This window comes from Salmo trutta, chromosome 11 (genome assembly GCF_901001165.1).
Source record: "Salmo trutta chromosome 11, fSalTru1.1, whole genome shotgun sequence".
In the NCBI taxonomy this organism is placed as follows: domain Eukaryota; kingdom Metazoa; phylum Chordata; class Actinopteri; order Salmoniformes; family Salmonidae; genus Salmo; species Salmo trutta.
Genome location: NC_042967.1, coordinates 11,017,073 through 11,035,951, shown reverse-complemented (window position 1 = coordinate 11,035,951; position 18,879 = coordinate 11,017,073). Strand labels below are relative to the sequence as shown.

The 18,879-nt window shown below is 41.5% G+C and overlaps 1 protein-coding gene and 1 long non-coding RNA gene across 4 annotated transcripts; one reads left to right on the top strand and one right to left on the bottom strand.

Annotated features, from left to right (window-relative positions):
- Positions 1-357: 357 nt before the first annotated feature.
- Positions 358-11,821, top strand: LOC115202206 (centrosomal protein of 44 kDa). Its single transcript, XM_029766184.1, has 11 exons — positions 358-515; positions 762-860; positions 6,020-6,167; positions 9,589-9,735; positions 9,940-10,035; positions 10,171-10,323; positions 10,457-10,672; positions 10,956-11,022; positions 11,162-11,280; positions 11,512-11,549; positions 11,686-11,821. The coding sequence occupies exons 2-11, from the start codon at positions 769-771 to the stop codon at positions 11,732-11,734; spliced, it is 1,125 nt and encodes a 374-aa protein (XP_029622044.1). The 5' UTR covers positions 358-515; positions 762-768; the 3' UTR covers positions 11,735-11,821.
- LOC115202208 (uncharacterized) lies at positions 9,465-18,532 on the bottom strand. Of its 3 annotated transcripts, XR_003879926.1 has the most exons (4): positions 17,261-18,532; positions 16,948-17,025; positions 11,156-11,255; positions 9,465-9,699 (listed from the first exon to the last, which is right to left on the bottom strand). It is a non-coding gene; the product is annotated as an uncharacterized LOC115202208 (long non-coding RNA). The 3 variants fall into 3 exon arrangements; XR_003879927.1 differs by lacking the exon at positions 9,465-9,699 and having other exon boundaries at positions 11,034-11,255; positions 16,948-17,029; XR_003879925.1 differs by lacking the exon at positions 9,465-9,699 and having other exon boundaries at positions 11,034-11,255.
- Positions 18,533-18,879: the final 347 nt, after the last annotated feature.

Sequence of the window (18,879 nt, the reverse complement as noted above, 5' to 3'; positions counted from 1 at the left end):
GAGTAAATCCATCTAACGATTGTGAATGGTACTTAACTATGATATATACAATATTTCATTTTTTAGGTTTAAAAAAAAAATATTATTCTAGTAAAAAGGTCGGCCTACACAGAGCATTCTAACGAATCTAATAAAATCCTTTGGACTTTTTACAAAAAAATCAGCAGTGCATTGCTTTGTTTCTTCTAAACACATTAAAGGTAGCTAACCAGAATAATTATGTTTTCCTTTCAACTACAGACAGTAAAGACGACGTTTTACATGGATTTAGTTAGTTCAGCTTGTTTCATAAATCCTCGTCAGTTTACCATCGACATTAAAACCAGAAGTCTACAAACAAAACTTTTAGCGCCATCTAGCTACGAATGTGCTCTTATGAATCTTCCTTCTAGTTTTTCTGATTCACTTATCATGGCAACCAATCGCGGCAATTATGTTATTTACCCGGGCAAAACAAACTAAATACATGTCCAGCTAGCTAGCTAATTTGGCTAGCACTTCTACTCAAATATAAGGTAATTTATTATATTTTGTGTTATGGAATGTTTCAGTAGCTGCAACAACGTGTCACCTCAACAAAATCTAACGTTAGCCTATAACATAGCAAGTAAATTAACTTGCTGGCAAGCTGTGTTGGTAGCTAGCCAACACGTACACAGCTATATTGTTTATGTTAGTTAGCGTTTTATTCATTCGTTGTAAAAGAGTTAATGGAAGAATTGTTGCGGTAACGTTACCTGTCTGTCATTTGAATCTTCAAGGTCCACAATGATGTCAACCGGTGATTTGAAAGGATGTCTTCGGAAGCTGGACGCTCAACTACGGGCATTGAAGTACCCAAGAGAGGTCGACTATAATGGGTATGTTAGCTAGGTCATGGATAATAAATTGTGCCACGTTCCCAAATGTTTTGAGGGAAGGAGCCAGTTTTTAGAATCTGTCGGCACCTGTGTTGTGGTTGTTCAGTTGATGGCCACATGATGGCTTCACTATTCAGTCTCTTAGTTGCAGTGCAGGAGATGTATGCACATTTGTGTCACTTTTACATTTTTACATTACATTTTAGTCATTTAGCAGACGCTCTTATCCAGAGCGACTTACAGTAGTTTTACTTGCTTACGTTGGAGAAATACATCCCCCATATGTTCGTCCATTCTGATATATAGTGAGCTCCAAACGTATTGGGGCAGTGACCATTTTGTTGTTGTTTGGCTCTGTACTCCAGCACCTGATTTGATCATCAGGTATTCCAAGACTGGTGAACAGTGGCTTGACACTTTGGATTTGAAATGATACAATGATTGAGTTTAAAGTGCAGACTGTCAGCTTTAATTTGAGGGTATGAACCGTTTAGAAATGACAACACTTTTTGTACATAGTCCCTCCATTTTTGCTGTCATTATTAGATAGATCTGAATGAATCGTGAATAATGATGAGTGAGGAAGTTAGATGCACAAATATCATACACCCCCAAATGCTAATCTCCCCTGTTATTATAATGGGAGAGTTTAGTATGTCTTGGGGTATGATATTTGTGAGTCTAACTTTCTCACTCATCATTATTTACGATTCATTCAGGACTATCTGTAATCATTGTAGCATCCACATGAATGTATAAGTGTTTAGAAGCATATTATATTCTTACTTACAGTAAAAGTGACTCCAAAATGACACAATACATTATTTACCATTCATTTCTATTGAGCACAAAATAATCTGAAACGCAACCAAAACACACAGCAAATGCATCCAACAAGTTTGTAGAGTCACAAGCTTGACGTAATCATTGTGTGCTAGGAATATGGGATCAAATACTGAACTTTTGACTACTTTAATACACACAAGTTAATTTGTCTCAATACTTTTGGTCCTCTAAAATGGGGGTCTATATGAAAATACCCTCAAATTAAAGCTGACAGTCTGCATTTTAAATTCATAGTCAAATCCTAAGTATTGGAGTACAGAGCCAAAACAACAACAAATGTGTCACTGTCCCAATACCTTTGGAGCTCACTGTATACAGTATACATGGAGTATACCAAACATTAAGAACACCTTCCTAATAATGATTTTCCCTCAGAGCCTCAATTCATCGTGGCATGACTCTACAAGGTGGCAAGCGTTTCACAGGAATGCTGGCCCATGTTGACTCCAATGCTTCCCACAGTTTTTTTCAAGTTGGCTGGATGTCCTTTGGGTGGAGGACCTATCTTGATACACACAGGAAACTGTTGAGTGTGAAAAACCCAGCAGTGTTGCAGCCCTTAACAAAAACTGGTGCGCCTGGCACCTACTAACATACCCCTTTAAAAGGAACTGAAATATGTTGTCTTGTCTATTCACCTTCTGAATGGCAAAAATACACAATCCATGACTCAATTGTCTCAAGGCTTAAAAATCCTTCTTTAACCGGTCTCCTCTCCCTCATCTACACTGATTTGAAGTTGATTTAATAAGTGACATCAATAAGGGATTATAGCTTTCACCTGGATTCACCTGGTCAGTCTATGTCATGGAAAGAGCAGGTGTTCTGTTTTGTATACTCAGTGTGTGTGTGTGTATATACATACATACATACATACATACATACAGTGCCTTTGGAAAGTATTCAGACCCCTTGACTTCTTCTACATTTTGTTACGTTACAGCCTTATTCTAAAATTGATTATAAATTGCTTTCCCCCCTCAAATCTACACACAATACCCCATAATGACAAAGCAAAAACATTTTTTGCTAATTTATAATAAAAAAAAAAAATACATTTACATAAGTATTCAGACCCTTTACTCATTACTTTGTTGAAGCACCTTTGGCAGCAATTACAGCCTCAAGTCTTCTTGGCTATGACACTACTAGTTTGGCACACCTGTATTTGGGGAGTTTCTCCCATTCTTCTCTGCAGATCCTCTCAAGCTTTGTCAGGTTGGATGGGGAGCTTCACGCCACAGCTATTTTCAGGTCTCTCCAGGGATGTTCGATTGGGTTCAAGCCTGGGCTCTGGCTGGGCCATTCAAGGACATTCAGAGACTCGTCCCGAAGCCACTCTTGTGTTGTCTTGGCTGTATGCTTAGGGTTGTTTTCCTGTTGGAAGATGAACCCTCACCCCAGTCTGAGGTACTGAGTGCTTTGGAGCAGGTTTTCATCAAGGATCTTTCTGTACTTTGCTTCATTCATCTTTGCTTCGATCCTGACTAGTCACTGCCATGCTTCACCGTAGGGATGGTGCCATGTTTCCTCCAGATGTGACGCTTGGCATTTAGGCCAAAGTGTTCAATCTTGGTTTCATCAGATCAGAGAATCTTGTTTCTCATGGACTGAGAGTCTTTAGGTGCCTTTTGGCAAACCAAGCGGGCTGTCATGTCTTTTACTGATGAGGGGCTTCCGTCTGGCCACTCTACCATAAAGGCCTGATTGGTGGAGTGCTGCAGAGATGGTTGTCCTTCTGGAAGGTTCTCCCATCTCCACAGAGGAACTCTGGAGCTCTGTCAGAGTGACCATCGGGTTCTTGGTCACCTCCCTGACCAAGGCCCTTCTCCACAGATTGCTCAGTTTGGCTTGGCGGCCAGCTCTAGGAAGAGTCTTGGTGATTCCAAACTTCTTTTATTTAAGAATGATGGAGGCCATTGTGTTCTTGTGGACCTTAAATGCTGCAGACATTTTTTTTTGGTACCCTTCCCCAGATCTGTGCCTTGACACAATCCTGTCTTGGAGTTCTAAGGAAAATTCCTTCGGCCTCATAGCTTCGTTTTTGCTCTGACATGCACTGTCAACTGTGGGACCGTATATAGACAGGTGTGTGCCTTTCCAAATCATGTCCAATCAATTGAATTTACCACAGGTGGACTCCAATCAAGTTGTAGAAACATCTCAAGGATGATCAATGGAAACAGGATGCACCAGAGCTCAATTTCAAGTCTCATAGCAAAGGGTCTGAATACTTACAGTATGTAAATAAGGTATTTCTGTTTTTTATTTTGAATACATTTGCAAACATTTCTACATTTTTCTTTGTCATTGAGGTATTGTGTGTAGATTGCTGAGGAAAATGTTTTATTTAATCAATTTTGGAATAAGGCTGTAACGTAACAATGTGGAAAAAGTCAAGGGGTCTGAATCCTTTCCAAAGGCACTATACATACTCACTCACCAGGCAGTTTATTAGCTACACCCATCTAGTACTGGGTCGGACCCCCCTTTGCCTCCAGAATACAGTGAATTCCTCGGGGCATGGATTCTACAAGTCGGAAACGTTACACATTGATGTTGGTACATGCTGACGCGATGGTGTCATGCTGTTGCTGCAGATTGGACGGCGGTACACCACTGTAACCAGCTTGTACTGTTGACACCAGGCAGGGTCCATAGACTCTGTCATCAGTATGACGCAACATCCCATCTGGTTTGGCCTTAGTAGGACTATCATTTGTTTTTCAACAAGACAATAACCCAAAACACCTCCAAGCTGTGTAAGGGCTATTTGACCAAGAAGGAGAGTGATGGAGTGCTGCATCATATGACCTGGCCTCCACAATCACCCGACCTCAACCCAATTGAGATGGTTTGGGATGAGTTGGACCGCAGAGTGACGGAAAAGCAGCCAACAAGTGTTCAGAATATGTGGGAACTCCTTCAAGACTGTTGGAAAAGCATTCCAGGTGAAGCTGGTTGAGAGAATGCCAAGAGTGTGCAAAGCTGTCCTCAAGGTAAAGGGTGGCTAATTTGAAGAATCTCAAATATAAAATATATTTTGATTTGTTTAAACTTTTTTATTTATTTATTATTATTATTTTTTTTTACATGATTCCATATGTGTTATGTCATAATTTTGATGTATTCACTATTATTCTACAAATATTCTAAATATTAACCATCCATGCAGTATCTAAGAATATTTTGGGCAGACGGCACCTTGAAGGAGAGGCAGGTGTGCATATGGTAGCATTTCTCATGATTTAACATTTTGTTCCACCATGAGCCTAATTTCTGATGATCCTGTTGTTATGATGAGCATATCTGACCAGCTCTTTATCCAGGTTGTGGGGTCACTGATTTCTATGTCTATTACACTCAGTATTTGGCTTGAAAGTGCCAACACATTGCAAGTGTGATGACATATGGAACTTGTGATGAATTAAGAATGAGAATTTGGGCTACAATGAATATTATCAACAGTCTGTATGATGTTCTTGCGTGCTATAGGCAAACCTGCTCTGTAGTGTAGGATAAAGTCACGAGACTGTGTCCCATATGGGACCCTCTTCCCCAGATAGTACTCTACTCTTGCGTGCTATAGGCTCTGTTTAAAAGAATTGTGCACTATATAGGGTGCTATTTGCGACGAAGACTAAATGATTTGGCTGGAAGACAGACTAAACATCTGTAGTCCTATAAACATCCAGATTGGGGCTGAAGCCACGGTGACAGTTCATGGTCCGGGTCTGTTTTGAAGTCTCCGGCAGGCGGTAGAGGGGGTTGTACGGAGCCCTGCCCGACTATAACTCTGTAAACATGCTTTACATTAACCAGCCGTGGGTTCCCCTCTGACGAGGACCCCAGTCTGCACATCCGATGAGCAGGGATTCCTTTTGAAGTGAAGAGCATCAAACATAATATGCTTGTGGGGGATTTTAAAAATGATGTGGCTCAAATACAATTTTCTGTGGATGTGAGACAATTTAAATCAGGAGACAAAGGTTGGCCACTTTTTTTTTTAAATGTATATATTTTTCTAGTTTTTATCAAACTCGTTTGGGTTCCATTGACGTCAAAATGTGTGTTGGGCTGCGTTTAGACGGGCTGCTCAATTCTCATATTTTTTTCCACTAACTGGTCTTTTGACCAATCACATCAGATCTTTATCAGAGCTGATCTGATTGGTCCAAAAACATTTTTTTTGAAAAATCGGTCTACCTGTCTGAACAGAGCATTATTGTCATATTTTTAGGTCTAAATGATACTAATACATATGAAAACAGTAGTACACATTGTAAAACACAATCTATGCTTTATTTCTACAGCTTGGCCAAAGGGGATCCTTCTGCCTTTCTCCCCATAGTGAGTTATGCATTCATCTCCTATTCACCACACCTTGCTGAACACCTGGTGGTCTTCGGAGTGGAACTCACTGGGAAGAACGACCTACGTTTTATCGAATGCATCTACAAGGTAAATCCACACATTGATTCTATTGTGTTCTTTCCCAAAAAATTCTATTAAGGCTATTAGTGTACAGTACCTGTCAAAAGTTTGGACACCTACTCATTCAAGGGTGTTTCTTTATTTTGACTATTTTCAACATTGTAGAATAATAGTGAAGACATCAAAACTATGAAATAACACACATGGAATCATGTAGTAACCAAAAAAGTGTTAAACAAATCAAAATATATCTGAGATTCTTCTAGTAGCCACCCTTAGCCTTGATGATAGCTTTGCACACTCTTGACGTTCTCTCAGCCAGCTTCATGAGGAATGCTTTTCCAACAATCTTGAAGGAGTTCCCACATATGCTGAGCACTTGTTGGCTGCTTTTCCTTCACTCTGCTGTCCAACCCTTCCCAAACCATCTCAATTGGGTTGAGGTCGGGTGATATTCTGGAGGCCAGGTCATCTGATGCATCACTCTCCTTCTTGGTCAAATAGCCCTTTTGGGTCATTGTCCTGTTGAAAAGCAAATTATAGTCCCACTAAGCCCAAACCAGATGGAATGGAGTATCGCTGCAGAATGCTGTGGTAGCCATGCTGGTTAAGTGTGCCTTGAATTCTAAATAAATCACAGTGTCATCAGCAAAGCACCATCACTCCTCCATGCTTCACGGTGGGAACCACACATCCGGAGATTATCCGGTCACCTACTCTGCGTCTCACAAACACACGGCGGTTGGAACCAAAAATCTCAAATTTGGACTCATCTGACCAAAGGACAGATTTCCACCGGTCTCAATGTCCATTGCTTTTGTTTCTTGGCCCAAGCAAGTCTCTTCTTATTGGTGTCCTTTAGTAGTGTGTTTTTTTTTACACCCTTTTCTTCTCCCCAATTTCATGGTATCCAATTGTCCCATCGCTGCAACTCCTGTACGGGAGAGGCGATGGTCGAGAGCCGTAACTCTAACTTGGCTGGTAACTAACTTATCCTCTGCAGCAGAGGTAATTCTGGGTCTTCCTTTCCTGTGGCGGTCCTCATGAGAGCCAGTTTCATCATAGTGCTTGATGGTTTTTGCGACTGCACTCGAAGAAACGTTCAAAGTTCTTCAAATTTTCCAGATTGACTGACCTTCATGTCTTAAAGTAATGATGGACTGTCATTTCTCTTTGCTTACTTGAGCTGTTCTTGCCATAATATGGACTTGGCCTTTTATCAAATAGGGCTATCTTCTGTATACCAACCCTACCTTGTCACAACACAACTGATTGGCTCAAACGCATGCCAAGAGTGTGCAAAGCTGTCGTCAAGGCAAAGGGTAGCTACTTTGAAAAATGCAAAATATAAAATCTACATTGGTTACTACATGATTCCATTTTGTGTTATTTCATAGTTTTGATGTCTTGACTATTATTCTACAATGTAGAAAATAGTAAAACTAAGAAAAACCCTTGAATGAGTAGGTGTGTCCGAACTTTTGACTGATACGTTAGGTTAACATGTTTCCGTGACGTAGCCTTAGTATTTAAGTATCATCATGCACAGTGGAGTGATTTTACTCCATAGGTCTCCATTAGTATGGTAGGAAGAAGACACAGAGCGTAATACTAGAACACTGTGTTCTAATGACTAACATCTTTTGTGATGAAATCATGTTTTTGAATGCATCCCCCCCTGCAGCAATCCCACATCTAGACCTACCCGTTTGAGAAACACATTGGCATCACTCCCAGTTGACTGTATTATCTCCCAGCCTTGTTCCTTCATGCCCTCCCTATGATTTAATGCTCTGTTCATTCACTGCGTGCTGGGATCTTTCCTGGGTCCTACTTTTCCAGTAGGCTCCCTACCACCGCTCTCCCCATGCAGTGTCGTCTCCCTAACACGAAACAGTTTCTCCCAATAGGAGGGACTCCCCTCTAGATCCCCTCTCATACATCACAGTTATTATTGTAATGGTTCAAAATGGCAGTGTTTCCAGTTGTTTCCTCACAGATTTCCCCTGTAGAAGTAAAAGGTAGGCTACACGTGGGATTCTTTTTCATTCCTGTGGTGCTCAAATGACATGAATGGAGTCTTAAGGTACTCTAGGAATTCCATTAATTCTTATCTATGGGAAATGGTATAGGCCTCCACTGTCGCAATTCCTTTTTCCATGATATTGTGCTTGGTCAAGACTAAGCCATTTCCGTCATCGCACATTCTAATATTACAGCTCCTCTCTCATCACAACCAACCGAGGACTTGGAAGGAATGACTTGTGTAAATGGATCAGGGGTTTTTCAGTCTTTTTGTTGAGGCTGTACTGTAGCCTCTGTTAACCCTTCTGGTTCTGATAGCAGGGTTTTCACTGAGCGGGCCCTGATCTGCAGCATCTGTATTTAACACTCTCTGTTAGTGTTTCCTTCCAGCTGGCAACCAGTGGTCGGCAGCACAGTGTCTTTGAGCAATTATGTTTTATAAAGGTACACATGAAATCCTGATTCCTGCGGTGAACACAGGAACTCCATGTTGGTCCAAGTTCTCATCTCGGATCAGAATCCCCTCTTCTGTTCTCTTAGTGCTGAGGCCGCAGGCGAGCTATCTGCCTCTCACAGCATCGGTTCATTTTGGCGAGAGAGGAGAGGGAGACCGAGAAGGAAGAGCGAGACCCTTTGTGCGATGGCCGGCGCCCAGTCACTGCTTCGCTTGGCTGGCACACACACAAAAATATGGGAGACAGATTGGGCCGACACACCAGCAGCATTTCATACAGAAGACAGTGCAGAGAGGAGACAAGCCATTTGCTCTGCGCTATAGTCGGTGTAACAGGAAAGCACTCATTTAGCCCTCCTGTCATACCTACTGCCATCTTTCCCTGAACTCATGTTAACTATAGTGAGTTTTACAATTATCAATAGAATGTTTGGATTTGTCATGTGTTCCAGCTCCTATTATTCCCTTTTCACGTGAATTAAGTGTATCGAGGCAAGGGATACATGTCATTTTTTGGAAGGGAAAACGAACTCCATATACTTTTTAAAAACGATTAAAACCAAATGGAAACTGTAGAAAATATAATGAACCTACACTTATACTGTGTCCAGCTCAGTAAAAATCATTCAAATGAAACCTAGACAGTCGGGTAGCATCGAAAATTGCAAACGCATTGGATACAGGACAATTTCTTTGCACGTTTTGATGGCGAAGAAATGAACACATTTTCAATGTTACACTCTGGACCTTCTTGAAGACTGAATGTGGCCCCCGGCGCAAAATGAGTTGAAAACCCCTGTACGAGATACTTTGCAATGTGATCTTCAATGACAATTCAATGAATATTGTTTTGATCTTTGCATTTCTTTACTGTTTGAATAAAAAAAAAAACATGGTGTATTTTTGATTTGAAACAACTTTTCAGCAGGGAGAATTCAGCCGTGTGTCATATTGTTCACCCACATCTAGGTACTGCGGGATCTCTTCCACTACAAACCTGTCCTGACCAAGCAGCAGTTCCTCCAGTTTGGCTTTGCAGAAAGAAAGACCTGCATCCTCTGTGATGTCATCGCCTTCGCCCTGCAGAAACACAAAGAGCTCAGCAAAGGCAACAAGGTCAGTTTGTCTCCCTCAGCTTTGACGAGCCTAGAGCAAAGAGTTTCATCAACAACATGATAATGATGACACGGTATTCACGGTTCAATTAACTATTGCACCCTCATGATCAGACCATGTCTGTATTGTAATAGAACATGTGTTCTCAATAGCCTATCTGGTAAAAGAAAAGGTATTGTATTGTATTGCATCTGTGTGTTGCAGCCAAAGCCGAGACCTCGTTTTCAGGTCTCGAGTTCAGACTCCAAAAGTGAGGCTCTCCCATTTCAGGCTGAAACGATGAACCCCATGGCCACCACAGTAAGTCTTTGCCAAGGACATGACAGTGTAGACCAACAGACTTGTTCAGCTCTCTACACTTTATCAAAGAGGCCTGAGCTTTCCTAGTTAAATAAAGGTAAAATGAGTACATGGTGAGATGGTTCTTTCCCACAGTTGTCCCTAAGCAGGCCACTGGTGGAGAGACACATTGGTGGTGACTCCTGGGACTCCTCTAGTAGAACCTCAGATAATGAAGAGTCTGAGGAGGAGGGGGAGGGGCTGGGACTGGAGGAGGTCCAGAACCAAGCACCTACAGTCCCTCAAACAGTGAGTACCAGCATACTTCTCCACAATATAAGCACAGACACACACACACACACACACACACAGCCCTTCTCTCTAACACACAGCACCAAAGTGACACACACGCACACTGACTGGATTGTGACCACCCTTCCAGGACCTGGTGGTGGAGGGGAGGCTGGCATCGCTGGAGGCCCAGCTGCTTCAGGTCCAGACCAGTCTGGGGAGGCTCTCGGCCCTGGAGCAGAGGCTGGAGCTTCTAGAGAAGGCCTCGGCCGGGAGGATCACTATAGACAAGCACCACTGGGAGAACCTGGAGAGCAGAGTGCTACTGCTGGAGACCAGACTGACCCTCTCCACAGCCACGGCCCAGGTAGGCTCTTTGTGTGTGTGTCCCTATCCACTGCAAAGGGATTATTGGCTACTGTGTGGCTGCATGTGTGTCAGCCATGGCCCAGGTAGGAAGGGATCTCTACACCACATCTGTCTGATCTGGAGACGCTTCTAAAGAACTCTCCGTACCTCTATCCAATGACAAGTAGAAGCAGATGTTGAACTAATGATGTCAGTCCATTCCAGAATGTCTACTGTAACTCTGTTTGCTGGTTAAAGATGGAAAAATGTACAGCTTTCAAGGTTGTTTTTTTCCCCTCTAGGAGTCGTCGTCACTTATCAATGGAGGTTGGAGTCATCACATGGCAGATAATGCAACTGAAGTCACGGGTTGGAACTGATTTTGACAGTAAAAGTATCTTAGTAGAGTATTGATGAGGCCATTGTATACAACAACTGAAATACAGTAATAGAAAGATCAAATTCCCACTGTGACACAGAAGTTAAACTGATGCTTACATACCCTTAGAGTCAAGACCCAGTCCTCCAGAGAGCCTCCTACACAACTCTGGCTGTGAGCGTCCTCAGTCCTCCACCCCTTCCGCTTGCTATCCCATCAGCCCCTGTGTGACAACGGCACCCCCAGAGGTAATGGCAGATATAACAAGTGTGTGTGTAATGGAAACATTAGACTATTTGGGCTGGATTCAATCTGTAGTATCGTGAAAGATCCACGTTATAGGTCGATTTGAAATGTTAAAGGCAATGTTCGAGGAGACTTCATTCACGGTAAACTCTGCATATTTTACGCGGATCTTCCGCAATACGGATTAAATCAAGCCCTTTGTTTTTCATTCATTCTTGACTCATTTTCTATAGGAGAATATGAAAGAGAGATTGGAAAGGATAGCCAACATGTAAGTACTGTAGATCTATGTTGTATTCCCTCTAATGTTAACCAAGGCTAATACACCATCTATTGTATATAAAATAATACTGCATTTATGTTTAATTTCATTATTAACTTTGTTTTGTTCTTCTCCTTTGTTTTAGGATGAAAGACACTTCCAGCCTTTTAAGAAGTATGGAACCCTCAATGTAAATTCAGACTTTAAAAAAATATGTATTTTTGTAATTGATCTCTGGATTAGTATGTGAGTGATGAATAAAGGTATCATGGATAAATACCGACTTGTGTTCACAATCCATTATATACAGTACCAGTCAAAAGTTTGGACACACCTACTCATTCAAGGGTTTTTCTTATTTTACTTGGGCTGCAATTTCTGAGGCTGGTAACTCTAATGAACTTCTCTACAGCTGAGGTAACTCTGGTTCTTCCTTTCCTGTGGCGGTCCTCATGAGAGCCAGTTTCATCGTAGCGCTTGATGGTTTTTACGACTGCACTTTTCCGGATTGAAGTAAAGTAATGTCTTAAAGTATTGATGGACTGTCATTTCTCTTTGCTTATTTGAGCTGTTCTTGCCATAATATGGACTTGGTCTTTTAGCCCTTTTTGGTATCTTCTATATACCACCCCTACCTTGTCACAACACAAATAACAAAATCTATTCCACAAATGAACTTTTAACTTCTTATGGATGGTGGCAGTATTGAGTCGCTTGGATGACTGACGTGCCCAGAGTAAACTGCCTGCTACTCACTCCCAGAAACTAAGATATGCATATTATTAGTAGATTTGAATAGAAAACACTCTGAGGTTTCTAAAACTGTTTGAATGATGTCTGTGAGTATAACAGAACTCATATGGCAGGCAAAAACCTGAGAAAAAATCCAACCAGAAAGTGACTTGTAGTTTTTCTATCTAATCCCTGTTCAAACTACAGTGTCTGTGGGGTCGTTTTGCACTTCCCAAGGCTTCCATTGGCTGTCAACAGCCTTTAGAAACTTGTTTCATCCGTCTACTGTTACTGGGAAGAGAATAGGAGCTCAGTCTATCAGTGGACTGCCTGGGACCAGTGAGTTGTTTACTGCGTGGGCACATTTGGCGCGCCACTCCTTCTTTTTCTTCTGTAATGAATACGCTATTGTCCGGTTGGAATATTATCGACGTTTTATGTTAAAAAGACCCTAAGGATAGATTGTAAACATCGTTTGACATGTTTCTACGAACGATAATGGAACTATTTGACTTTTTGTCTCTGGTTTTACGCTCACGCGTTATGCCTTTGGATAGTGATCTGAACGCGGGAACGAAACGGAGGTATTTGGACATAAATATGGAGTATTTCGAACAAAAATAATATTTATTGTGGGAGTCCTGGGAGTGCATTCTGAGGAAGATCAGCAAAGGTAAGGGAAGATTTATAATACTAATTCTGAGTTTAGTTGACTCCAGAACTTGGCGGGTAACTGTATAGCTTGCTTTGATGGCTGAGCTCTGTACTCAGAATATTGAAAAATGTGCTTTCGCCGAAAAGCTATTTTAAAATCTGACACAGCGGTTGCATTAAGGAGTAGTATATCTATAATTCTTTCAGTAACTGTTGTACATTTTATCAACGTTTATGATGAGTATTTTGGTAAATTGATGTGCTCATTCACCGGGAGTTTTGGTGGGAATACATTTTCTGAACATCACGCACCAATGTAAAATGGGGTTTAGGGATATAAATATGAACTTTATCGAACAAAACATACATGTATTTTGTAACATTGAGTCCTGGGAGTGCCATCTGATGAAGATCCTCAAAGGTTAGTAATTCATTTTAGCTGTATTTCTGTTTTTTGTGACGCCTCTCCTTGCTTGGAAAATGGCTGTGTGGTTTTTCTTGTTTAGGTGCTGTCCTAACATAATCTAATGTTTTGCTTTCGCCGTAAAGCCTTTTTGAAATCGGACACTGTGGTTAGATTAAGGAGAATCTTATCTTTAAAATGGTGTATAATACTTTGTATGTTTGAGAAATTGTAATTCTGAGATTTTTGTTGTTTTGAATTTGCCGCCGTGCACTTTCACTGGCTGTCGTCATAGCGGGATCGATATAAGACGTTTTAATAAGGCACACCTGTTAATTGAAATGCATTCCAGGTGACTACCTCATGAAGCTGGTTGAGAGAATGCCAAGAGTGCAAAGCTGTCATCAAGACAAACGGTGGCTACTTTGAAGAATCTCAAATGTAAAATATATTTTGATTTGTTATTGGTTACTACATGATTCCATATGTTATTTCATAGTTTTGCTGTCTTCACTATTATTCTACAATGTAGAAATTAGTACAAAGAAAGAACCCTTGAATGAGTAAGTGTGTCCAAACTTTAGACTGGTACTGTAATTCTGTATTTTATTTGCACAAACAATTTTACGTACAATACCCGGTCTTCTGTAACCTTACTTTCAATCAGGGTGGTGTTTCGGAATACCCGTCAACTGAGGGCTCTATTAAATCCGTATAGTGGAAGTTCAGCATGTGAAATGTATATGCAATGTTCCCGTGTAAGCGGACACTACATTCACGGTAAACGCTGGATGTCAGTTTAATTGAAATAACCTTTTACATTTCTGTCACGCATTCTGTAATTCTTCAGCGAAGCAAACTGAATAAAGCCTCACGGTGTGTTGATGTCTACTCTGCAGCTGCGCCTAAACTGACATCCACTTGCTTGTATTTCCCTGGCCACTGAACTATGGACCTGACCAGTAGAGGTCACTAACAGACCTCTGAGACGTCTTCTCTGGCTATACTGGACTATACTCCAGCTCCCGTTCAAGCCTTTCTCCTCATTTGTAGAGCTCCCCTAGGCCCTGAACGGACTGCAATGTATGAAGAAGATCAATTGCATTTTGAAATGAAGGCTAGGAGAAAGGACACAAGGAATTAATAATTTGAGAAAGTCTAATTCTGCTCAAAGTTTTCCTCATTCAGGCCGAGATTCAATTCAAGGCATGTTTATAAAGCAGTGGTTTCTCAAACCTCTCATTGAGATCCCCAGACCTTTCATGTACTTGATCTATTCCAGAGCTAGCACACCTGATTCAATTGGTCAACTATGCTGAACAAAAATATAAATACAACATGCAACAATTTCAGTGATTTTTACTGAGTTTTACAGTTCATACAAGGAAATCAGTCAATTGAAATAAATTCATTAGGCCCTAATGGATTTCAACTGACTGGGCAGGAGTGCAGCCATAGGTGGGAATAGGCCCACCCACTGGGGAGCCAGGCCCAGCCAATCAGAATAAGTTTTTCCTCACAAAAGGGCTTTATTACAGACAGAAATACCCCTCAGTTTCATCAGCTGTTCGGGTGACTGGTCTCAGATGATCCCGCAGGTGAAGAAGCCGGATGTGGCGGTCCTGGGCTGGCATGGTTACACGTGGCCTGCGGTTGTGGCGCTGGTTGGGCGTACTGCCAAATTCTCTAAAACTACGTTGGAGGCTTATGGTAATTTCATGTTCATTTCTCTATCTGGCAACAGCTCTTTTGGGCATTCCTGCAGTCAGCATGCCAATTGCACGATCCCTCAACTTGAGAACTGCACATTTTAGAGTGGCCTTTTCTTGTCCCCAGCACAAGGTACACCTGTGTAATGATCATGCTATTTAATCAGATTCTTGATATGCTTATTTCCATATACAGCATTGTACCGTGAATGTGGTCTTTGCTGACAAAGTGCTCTTTAATTGAATCCTGGCCTAAAATATCATAAAAATGCATAATAAAAAAACAAAAACAATGACCAAGGAGAGTTGTGGATCCCACGAAATGGACAACCCAGTGTGCTGGAGCATGGTGCTTGCAACACCAGAGATTTGGCTTTGATTCCTATAAGTGCCACATAAGCTGTGGTGTAATCGAGGATTGGCCACAGTACAAACACTCAAGAGGCAGGTTAAAGGCAAAATATAGACTTTTTAATGACAAACTTAGCTGGAGACTGGGATCAAAAGCCAGGACCTCCCTGGGGCTGAACAACCACCAAATTGGTCGCCGAAGGGATGGTCACCTTCTGAGGCTTAGAACCATGGTTCTGATGGGCCCACAACATGATCAATCTCTAATTCAAAGGCCTAGCTCTGTCAGAGCTTAACTTAATCAAACTGAACCAAAGACTTCATTCAAACAAAGGTCCATGGAGCTTGGACAGTCTTCAGCAGCTCCTGCTGCTCTCTCTAAGTGGCAAACCCCCAATCAGTGGTGTAAAGTACTTAAGTAAAAATAGTTTTTGGGGATATCTGTACTTTACATTACTATTTATATTTTTGACAACTTTTACTTTTAGTTCACTACATTCCTAAAGAAAATAATGTACTTTTTACTCTATACATTTTGTCTGATACCCAAAAGTGCTAGTTACATTTTGAATGCTTAGCAGGACAGGAAGATGGTCCAATTCACACACTCATCAAGAGAACATCCCTGGTCATCTCTACTGCCTCTAATCGGACAGACTCCGTAAACACGTGCTTCGTTTGTAAATGATGTCTGAGTGTTGGAGTGTGCCCCTGGCTATCTGTAAATGATGTCTGAGTGTTGGAGTGTGCCCCTGGCTATCTGTAAATGATGTTGGAGTGTGCCCCTGGCTATTAGTAAAACAAATGTAATACATGTAATGGTGCCATCTGGTTTGCTTAATATAAGTCATTGGAGATGATTTATACTTTTACTTTAGCATTTACTTTTAATACTTAAGTACATTTTAAACCAAATACTTTGAGACTTTTACTCAAGTAGTATTTTACTGGATGACTTTTACTTGAGTCATGTTCTATTAAGGAATCTTTACAATTGGGTACTTATTCCACCACTGCCCCCAATGCATCTTCTTCAATGAAGGCATCCAATAAATGTTGCATTACCAAATGTATTAACGGAGTCAAAAAACAAATGTGTTCAATGTGTTCAAATGCCTCTTGATTTTCATGTTTGTATATTTCACATACAAAATCTTTATATTTCACACATTAAGCACATACAAAAATGCAATGCTTTTGCCAATGCTTTATTTCCCTGACCACAGTGTGATGTATGGATTTGACCACTAGAGTTCACTAACAGACAGCTATACAGTATATTCCAGCTGACATTATTAATTAATGCTTCATTGTTGCCCTCTATTGGTCATTCTATGTATAAGAGAACAATACATCTGTGTTATCCTTCACTGCTACTTTGAATATTTGCAAAGTGCTCTGTGAGATGGAATGTTTTCAGAGCAAATTGCCTCTCTAAATCTGAACGGTCATTCCTAGAGGGTCCATTCATTGACCCCTTGTTCTAGAGACAGCGAGTTAGAACAGAGCTAGCCTAACCTCTCGGACCTTTCTCCCTCCGCCTCTCCTTCCCTCTTACCTGTTGTTTAGCTCAGCTCCCAGGCCTCTAGCTGGCTGAAGCTGTTGGAGAGGTGAAACATCCAGGTCATGTGGGGACCTGTCTGGAAGGATGTACACATTAGTATTCTGGAACAGAGCCTGCTATTGCAAATCCAAGGCACTGTTCCTGAACATTGTTATTGACTTTCAGTGTGAGTCAGGAGTAAGTGTGTGACGCAGCTCAGCAAAAACATGGGTAGATCAGAGGTGAGCCCTGACAGTGGAGGTGGTGTGTGTGTGTGTGTGTGTGTGTGTGTGTGTGTGTGTGTGTGTGTGTGTGTGGAGCAGCTTACCGTGATGCTGGGAGCTCAACAGGGGGTGCCAGCTGTCAAAGCGAGACCACACAGTCTCTGTAGTAAAGTCTGATCATAGACCTACAGAGCGAGAACCAAAAGTAGCAGATCCACACATTCCTCCTTTTAGACTCAACAAACAGCATGCAACTCCTTTAAAAACACCCCCACGTCCCTCCTTTCCTCCCCCAAATCCAACAGGAGACCCTGGACCACCCCCAACCCTCCCCCATACTGAAACACCCAGTCTGGGTTACTACAGGACTGCTGCGGCCTGACTGTGAGACCTGCCCTACCCAGATGTGGCTAAGCCGGGGGGAGAAGTCCTTAATCACTTCTTCTCCACTGCTATGTTTCCTCAAGATTGTTCCCTAAACCCTGCTTGTTTTTACTGGCTGTGTGCGAGGGTTTTAATTTTATGTTCTGTACTGTGCATCCTGTGTTTTCTGTGTGTGTTGACTGTTGTTGGGATTATGCGGTTGTGTCTTGCTGTATGTCGTCTATCAAGAGAAATTCCTCTCCCAAGAAAAATAATGTTCTATGAATTGAATACAGCACATGACTAAAGAGTACAATGAAGCACTGTTGTGTTCTCCTGCCTGAACAAACACATCTCTTGCATTGTGTAGAGTTGAAGAGAGCCGTTCCATTTCAGCTTAAAGTAATTACCCGGAGCTTTAGGGCTTTTGGAAGAGGAGGAAGTGTATTCACTAGAAACATACACCCTCCCTCCCTAATGTTGATATTTATTGAATAAAGGGAAGCACTCCAAGGCTAATGCATGTTGAATGAAGCCCATCGATTCCATCAATCTTTTTCTTTGCAATTGTCTTCTCAGTCATCAGTTTAGGTCAGTATGAATTGCAGTAAAACGGTCAATCGTCCAAGGCGTTAGATTGGATTATTAGAAGAAAAAAAAACTTTTTGCTGTCATAATTGGAATGTTTTCTTATTTTATGGACTAGACTGTGAACCGATATGCTTCTTCAACCCTAAAGGAATGTGTATTTTACAGCAGAAAGGCCTACTACTGTCCAACAAGGAATATACAAAATATGCCATCTGTTCACTCCAAAGTGTATTTCTGATAAAAGGCTCTAATATTACGTCTGTGTTGTCTTATTGCTACAACATACCTACTATACCGTAAGTCAAACACCATCTGCTCAAGTAGCTGTTTCAGTAGCAAATCCCTTCCCTCCATATATACAAAAATATAAACACAACATGCAACAATTTCAATGATTTTACTGAGTTGCAGTTCACACAAGGAAATCAGTCAATTGAAATAAATAAATTAGGCCCTAATCTATGGATTTCACATGACTGGGAATACAGATAGGCATCTGTTGGTCACAGACACTGTACCTTAAAAAAAATTTAGGGCGTGGATCAGAAAACCAGTCAGTATCTGGTGTGATAACCACTTACCTCATGCAGCGTGACACATCTCCTAAGCATAGAGTTGATCAGACTGTTGATTGTGGCCTGTGGAATGTTGTTGCGCTGCAATGGCATTGCAAAATTGCTGGTTATTGGCGGGAACTGGAACACGCTGTCGTACACATCGATCCAGAGCATCCCAAACAGGTGAGTCGGCAGGCCATGGAAGAACTGGG

What these genes read in the sequence shown, in the direction of transcription:
- LOC115202206 (XM_029766184.1), top strand. Translation starts at nt 769, where the DNA reads ATGATGTCAACCGGTGATTTGAAAGGATGTCTTCGGAAGCTGGACGCT. An exon ending in AGAGAGGTCGACTATAATGG is followed by an intron (nt 861 to 6,019) that starts GTATGTTAGCTA and finishes TTATTTCTACAG; the next exon opens with CTTGGCCAAAGGGGATCCTT. An exon ending in TTGGAAAGGATAGCCAACAT is followed by an intron (nt 11,550 to 11,685) that starts GTAAGTACTGTA and finishes CCTTTGTTTTAG; the next exon opens with GATGAAAGACACTTCCAGCC.